Source organism: Anticarsia gemmatalis, chromosome 6 (assembly GCF_050436995.1).
Source record: "Anticarsia gemmatalis isolate Benzon Research Colony breed Stoneville strain chromosome 6, ilAntGemm2 primary, whole genome shotgun sequence".
NCBI classification, from domain to species: domain Eukaryota; kingdom Metazoa; phylum Arthropoda; class Insecta; order Lepidoptera; family Erebidae; genus Anticarsia; species Anticarsia gemmatalis.
In genome coordinates, this window is record NC_134750.1 from 2,621,897 (window position 1) to 2,630,239 (window position 8,343).

General features: G+C 31.7%; 1 protein-coding gene across 1 annotated transcript; it reads right to left on the minus strand.

Annotated features, from left to right (window-relative positions):
• Window positions 1-3,228: 3,228 nt before the first annotated feature.
• On the minus strand, window positions 3,229-8,052 carry LOC142973851 (uncharacterized). The gene is made up of 7 exons (XM_076115871.1): window positions 7,920-8,052; window positions 6,613-6,717; window positions 5,822-5,905; window positions 5,109-5,246; window positions 4,338-4,720; window positions 3,686-3,816; window positions 3,229-3,358 (listed from the first exon to the last, which is right to left on the minus strand). Exons 1-7 carry the CDS (start codon window positions 7,965-7,967, stop codon window positions 3,342-3,344), a joined length of 906 nt encoding a protein of 301 aa, XP_075971986.1. The 5' UTR covers window positions 7,968-8,052; the 3' UTR covers window positions 3,229-3,341.
• Window positions 8,053-8,343: the final 291 nt, after the last annotated feature.

Genomic DNA, 8,343 nt, shown 5'->3' on the forward strand with positions numbered 1-8,343 from the left:
GATTCTCTGCAGTTGGTTCTATCGAGTATCGAGAGTTTGATGTTTCAAATGTACTGCAAAAATAGTTTCTACGGCGCCCGCTAGAATAAGCGCTGAAGAGATTTTCGTACAAGATTTTTCGATAACCAGCCGGTTGTCGAAAGAGTATAGTGATAGAGAATCGCGCTACTGCACGTCTTAGTTGCGGTGCTTATCGTGAATTCGAATCTACTACCCTAAAAAAAGAATATGTTTGTAATTTGTAATTAGCACTATCATTTAGTTTGAGTCTAACTGTAACTTGATAGATCCATAAATGTGCGAATTAATAAAGATCGCTACAAGCTTAAGGTTTTTGAATTGAAACACTTGCGGCAACTTAAGAAACTATTTTAAAGCATAACTAAACCGAAACGGTTTGGTTGATTTAGTACTGATTCCACAAGAACGTACGGACTATTTCAGTTAAATAATATTACTATTTCAATATAATCTCAAGCTAAACATAAGCCAGATTAATACGAATTCTAAAGACTATCTGAAAACAACTTTGAAATGATAAGCCACTACGACTTAAAAATTCGTCCGAAGAAAAGTATAGTAAGACTCTAAAGGTGGAACTAATTTATTTAATGAGTAGAACCGGTGGCTACCTCTGTCGGATTTAGACGACGCTACTTTATTCTGTGTTGAAAAGTTTTTAACTTTATAATTCTTGTTTTCATGTTGCTAGATAGGGTGATAGCACTGTAGTGCGATTCTGTAAAGTAACGTAAGTTTCATTAAAATTGCGTGAACAATATAGTTCTTGCGAAATACTAGAGGCACTCATAATTTTTTAATTCAAAATTATTCGAATAGCGATAATGGTGAGAAATCATTTTTATTGCTATGAGTATGAATACGTTACACGCGGAACAGATATTTAAGGAACCTTCAGATGTTGATATCTCTATGGTAAAGTACTGTAGATACAAGATCTTGGATTAAATTTCCGAGTAGAATCTGTTGCTATATAGATTTTCTAATTTTAATCGGTCATTTAACAGTAGTCCAAAGTTTAGTCACATGGTTAACTTAGATATAAAAAATTCGAAATCCTCTAAAAACCCTCCTAAGATAAATACATATATTAATCATATTATTATACTACTTGCTACCCATAAAGCCGAAGTTGTATAGCGAGAACAATGATATATCACATTTTACCCAACTTTTTAGTCGACAAATCGTCAAATTAGTCAACAGTCGAGTGTACAACAGATGCGTACTCCGTACAATTAAAACTTCAGTCATTTGTTACTGAGATGTAGACTGTCTCGTTCCCTCATTTATAAAAAAAGTATAGCACATGTTTTTGTCTCTTTCGTGCACAGCATATTTAGTGCATAGATTTGTTACTGTACTCACTCATTGTGTACTCACATTTTTCAAGTATTGCAGCAACTGATTATTTTCATCACCTTTTAAGCGTGACATATTTATTTGAACTGGGTGACTCGGTCGCTCAGGTTTGTGGGTCTTTCGTATCATAAACCATAGTAGCCGTATTATTTTTGTTTATTTATTTCTTTTACATAGAATTAAAAAATAACGCTGTATCAGCAGCTTATTGAAAAAAAAATCTTCCTAATATGCTACTTCACCTGAAAAAGAAATAGTTCAGTCAATATCTTTCTAGTACATATTTAAACTAAAAATATAATTGTCGGTTGTGACACATTAGGTAGCTAATGTGGTCACAATTGGGCGTGAGCCTTGATATTAGTTATGTGTCCAGTATATGTATATGGGACTAATATTTTAAATCGCGACAGGTGGGTGTAAATTGAAAAATTTGGGTCAAAGAGATATTAAGATCAATTGAAGACCACTTAAAATTCTACTTACGAGACGTGTCTTCTTTACGCCGACTATAATGAACAATTAACATGAAAAATATAATAATCATCATAATTCCACTGAATGAACATACTATTTTCCATTCAAAATTAGGCTGCATTTCTGCGTCCATTGTAATTATGTATTTCTGTAATATAAAATCCACTTGTTAATACATATCTGTGTTATTTTTAAAATAGATGTTATTAAAAAGAAAATATCAGTTTTTATTTATGTTTTCATTACTGTCCCACTGCTGGGCAAGAGTCTCGTTTCGAACGAGCGAGGAGTTAGACCTCGAATCCACCACGCTGGCCAAGTGTGGGTTGGGGACTTTGCATGCTTTCAATAAATATATTAAACAAATTTTAGGCATGCAAGGTTTCATCACGATTTTTTCCTTCACCGTTAAAGCAAGTGATAATTAATTATTTCTCACATACACATAACTTCGAAAAGTCATTGGTGTGTTGTCGGGTTCAGATAAATAAAACCCTATGTGTCAACGGATATTAACCAAAACATATTATAATTCTTTTTCCTTGCTTTATATTGGAAAAAAGTAATATATGTATATATCTAACACTTTTACTTACCGGGAATATATAATAAATCCCATCACAGTCCCACTGCCGGGCTAAATTTCGCATGCAAAATCTGGGAATGCAATAGCACTAGACCTCACTTGATACTATTTAGAAATATTTAAATGACTACTAAACAGAACATTCCCGTGTTGTGTCGAACACGTGTTTAACTAAAGGATGTGGTTTGGAATATTTGTACGATATCTTATCGTATTTTTCCTTGTATTTATAACTCATTATTATTTCATACATACATACATATTGTTATATGCACATTTTTCTTAAATCTATACTATGACATGTGAACTTTTCAAAACTAGATATATTTTAGTGAATTTTAAGGTCCGTCCACTATAACACGGGTAGTCTTGTAATCATGACTTAACGCGGATTTATTTCATAAATCCCTGCCTACACCTTCGGGTTATACATACATAGTATAGATTTAAGAAAAATGTGCCATTTTCAAAATGGCAGAACTGAATACAAATGAACTGCAAGTCACCTACTATGACGTAACCAGTTAGTTAATGCCATTGCTATGAACGTCTCAAGATCAAATACCTGGTAAAACAAAAAAAAATTCAAAGGTATTTAAGGATTGATTTGAGTTTTTGACTCCGTAAAGTGTAGTTGATTATCTTGGACTTTGGAGTTTTCATACAAATTCACAATTGCAAAGTTTACCTGTTTGACCGCTAATGACGTCACGTGTTTGAGTCCAAGGTCTGATATAATTAGTAGCTCTTAATTAAACATGTTACAGGAAAAATACAGTAATGTACGATATATTTTTTATTTATAATAATATAACAAACATAAAAGTATTTAGAAACAAAGTAATTTTATAAATAAATATGGACGTATCTTGTAATACAAAGTTTTTATTGTACTTCACACTGCAACTTCACCTGAAATAAAATTGAAAAAATAATATTATTATTATATGACAAGTCATAAGGCATAGAAGCTTTCATACAATATCACAGTGATTTTCACAACCTTGTAGTAGTTAACTTCAATGTAATTAAAGGAATAAAAAAAAATACCTACTAAAAACGTGATGAAACCGATAAAAATAAGTTCCAAAAAAAATCGATAATTGGGCTAAAAGATTTGTGCATAACAATCAAGAAGGAGAATTTAAAATCTTTGAAAACATTTATTCCGTGTAGAGATTAAACTCACGCTGAATGTTTTAATATATTGTAAAAAATAATGTTGTATAATATACTTACGACTTGGTCGTCCCTTGCGACGAAAGTGCTTGGTGCTATAAACTATAACCAAAATCATTGCAATACATCCAAAACCTCCATACAGTATTGACCATTCAAAATGCATTCCAGCCTCTGCGGCTGTATTTTGTCTGTAAAAAGCATAATTATATTAAATAATTTACATTTATTATCACACCGTCATTCGATTCTATACTTAACTACAAACAGCTGATTATAACCTAATAATCTAAATATTATAAAGCTGAAGAGTTTGTTTGTTTGAACGCGCTAATCTCAGGAACAACTAGTCCGATTTGAAAAATTATTTCAGCGGAAGGATATAGGCTATATATCATCACGCTCCGACGAATAGGAGCAGAGTACCGGTAAAAAATGTTACAAAAACGGATAAAAATTTAACCTATTCTCTCTAATGTGACGCAAGCGAAGTTGCGCGGGTCAGCTAGTTAATAGTAATTACCAAAATCCTAGGTTTTCTTAAATGCCCATAGTTTTCAAACTATGTGAGATTTTTTTTTATGATTTCTCTCATGGTGGTTACTATCAATCCTGTCACTCAGTTTCGGCAGTTAGGTAGTTATAGTAACCAAAGTAAATGCTCTGCTTAGTTTGGATTTAGATTCAGATTTAAAATATTAATACAACTTACGGTTTTTCTGTAGGTGACAGTGTTCTATAATTCGGTGGACCTGTTGTAGCAATGACTTTATGAACAGAAGTAGTGTGTTCGGTAATTCTAGGGCTATCTGTATTACCTAGCGTATTTTTTGCTGGTATATTTAATTTTGTTTCGTTTTTCGCTAGAGTATTTTTCGGTGGTGTATTTGTGACGTCATTAGCTAGCATTCTTGTAGATTCTGTAGTTGCTGTGACGTCAAGTGTAGATTCAGTTGGATCAGTGTCGTCATAAGTAGGTGTAGCTAGAGCAAATGAATTTTCAATCAATTGTTCACATTTGTTTTTGATTTGAATCACTCTTTCTTTTGAGATCCCACTGTCTTCTTTACTGGATACTGATTCTATGCTTTTAGACTGAAAAAATATTTATATACTTTTTATATATTTATTAAGAAAAAGTAGATGCATTAATTAATTTCTCAAGTTGATATTTCATATTTGACTAGTATCAACAATAGATTGTCTAAACATTTTTATTTTTTTTTCTTTCCTTTCTTCCTATTTTTATATAAAAGGTGGTTTTTTTGATGTGCTCATTTCACAATATGATGAGTAGTTGTTGAGATAAAATTAAATATGTCACTTTGTCTACATGGATGATGGTCATGTTTTGTTGGAGTGTATTTTAATCTAAGACAAACTAAGTTTTATTTTCACATTTAAACGAAAAGATTCAAAACTTTTAAGTTACATAAGTCTGCAATTAATGTATATTACACATATACTGAAAAAACGTACTTACACTGTCACCGACTATGGAATTTACAAAAATACGACATTTTTCGAAAATATAATTGTTTGTTTCGTCATAATACAATTGTAAAACTTTTTCTAAATCTTCTAGCTTGTCTTTCAATCGTACTTTTGGGGGGAAGACTTCCTGAAATAAAAAATATGCATTTTAATACAAATATAAAAATATTTAAAATACACCAAGGCTTGGGTCTCGTACCAGTTTAAACGGAGTAATCTATATCTTTCACAAGATTACAGATATACAAGCAAACTGTAGCGCAATTCTGTTTAATCCGTACTGTCGAGTATCGAAATTTTGACAACAAGTGAGTCTCACTTGTTGCGTTTTATCATTCACTTAAATAAATTTGAAAAAACTCAGGCTTCTATACAAAGATTTCCAGATGAATTGGAGAAATCTAATATCACTTTGCCCTGATCGGGAATCGACCAAAAATCTTATGTATCACTAGGCAACTTGTTAAATAAAAGTAGTCTTTTTTGTTAAAGACAACCACCGCGCTAAGAATTGTTCTTGTGTCGCGGGGACTTTTACGAACATACAAACAACGGACACAAAGAACAACCAGACCGGTTCCGTGTGAGAATCGAACCCACGACCTCCCGACGCAATGGTCGCCACGCCGCTGCGTGGCGACCTAAAACACTGCACCGTGGAGGTAGCCTGATATAATAGTTTAAAACTTTATGTTAACTTACTAAAGCAATTAGTCTGTCATAACAAGACTCGAAGCTCTCGTCCTTTTGAACGTTTTCTTCTTCCGAATTATGTTCACCATTTTCCTGAAATGAGAAAATTGGATAATAATTATTAAGTAATTTATTATTTATTTAGAACAGTGATAGCCGAGTGGTTTAAGTTGGTACATCCCATGCAAATGGTCGAGGGTTCGTATTCGTTTTGTCCACCGTTAAGTTATAACAATTAACGCAAAATCGCGATATCCCCAAAGTTATTCAATTTCTACTCATTATAATTAGTATAATATTACTTAGTATTTATTACTTTGATTTGTCCTTTTTAAAACGTGGACATGTATAAACATGTAAGCAATCTATTAGGTCGGGGAAAAAGTCTTTTCGCATTATAGTATGTATGAACTTGTAATAAAATCTTTTCTCTACACATAAAAGCTCGATATTTGGGTACCTCACGAGCTCACTAAAAGAAACCTAATGAACCGTGTACTCATTTGTGATTCTTGATGCCAAAGAGATTTTATTACAAGTTCATACATACTATATTGCGAAAAGACTTTTTCCCCGACCTAATATATTTATAAGTACATGTCGGTAGTAAAAGTAATAGCCGAAAAAGTTGCTTTACCTGCACAATACTAATGTACAATATTAGTATTGTATTTAGATTTAAGTTTTCACTGCTTTATTTACTCTTATTTTCATAGTATATTCTGTACAATGAAGTTAGAAATTCTATTATTGTTATTAATATTTAAATAGTAATTTAGCATAGTGCTTATAATGCTCACCTGATCTAAACATTTGTTCTGTATTTGTGTCTTTTTTTCATTAAATATAATACTTTGCATCTTAAAATCTTCGATTGTTGCGGCCATTGTAGCCATATGTATTGCCTGAAAAAAAGACCGATTTTTTTAAAGTAAACTTCATATTTCAAATAACGAAAGCCAATCTAACGGGGTTTTTAATAAATTAAATGACGAATAATATCTGATGGACAAAGTGGCAGCAAACGTAAAAACAACTCTCGAAATATGCTATAATAGCAGCTTTATTCTCTTCCACTATTGACCAGCGACAACTGGCTAATTATGGAGAAATTTTGTACGAAAATCGGAACAGCGCCTCTAGCGGGTGCCGCATGAACTATTTTTTCAGTGCTTTTTAAACGTTTTAATTTTTTTTAAAAATTAAATCACTCTACTGATGATAACCTACATATACTTATTATGAAGTGGTCAAACCTCAATGAAAACGTGAGTTATATTTTAACTTATCGTATCGTACTACACGTAATGTCATAATAATCCAACAACAAGGTAAATATAAATATTAATCAAATTATCATTGCTTTTGGTGTCCTCCAAGCCCGAACATGATTTGGTTATATGATTTAATATCCTCTTGTGTTATTTATATTCAGCTGATACAAAGATCATAAACCAAACACAACATTTATTTGCTAACACTATGTATCGAACAAGCTTTTGATTTAAAACTTTAAATATAGGCATGTTAATAAAAATAGCAAAAATTTTTTTTACTCCTAAAAATTCTCATACCGAATTTACTCTTGCTATAAAATACGGAGAGGTGGATATTTAAATGTATTTCAAAAATAGTGTAAACGTACCTACAAGATTTTTATTCAAAAATCTCGATATCTAGCCGTTCGCGGTAAAGAATCACGCCACAGCTGTCTAAAGATACGATATAACTTGAATAATTATAATCAATTAACAAGCCCGAGTGTTTACTATAATAAATTATACAATTCATACACTGCACTAAAATAAACGCACAACAAACCGTTGTAAAAGTAATTTTACTCTCAAATAAGAATTCGTTATCAACAATTTTTTCACACGAATCACTGACCTATAGCGGTCAACAGCACCACATTTATGATGCCTCTAGTTAAAAACTGATCAGATATCACCATGCAATTTCACTCACATTTATTTCAAAACTATGTAGTACTCAAAATCACCTCACTACCTCATTCAAAATATTTTTTAAATCGTAATTTTTGTATAATTCGAAAGCAACGATTTCTTGAAATATGCCTGTAAATATATATTTAAAAGAATCTCACCAAAACGACAGAGCCGCAAATACAAAATTTTGAACTAATTGAGATCATTGTCGAGTTAAAAAATTAAATTTAAAAAATACAACCACACACATCACACAGCTTATGTCAAATGAAACGTGTTGACTGATAAATGTCCACGTTTTATATCAAATACTTGTTTTCCTTGTCATTCCTTCATTCTCGTGTTTTTCCATTGATTAATAAATATGTTTTATAAAACAATTTCCTCATTAACAATATTCCTGTAAAGTTTTACTACGATATGCTTGAAAAAGTGTATATTTTTGTGATAACTTTGCCTAAATTAACGCAACAGTCACCTTGCCGCTATCATACAGGCACTGTGTGTCATCGATAGAAGTCCTAACCGCAGTTACTATTTGTATATTATATTATGAAGTTGGTATTATTTTTAGTATATATT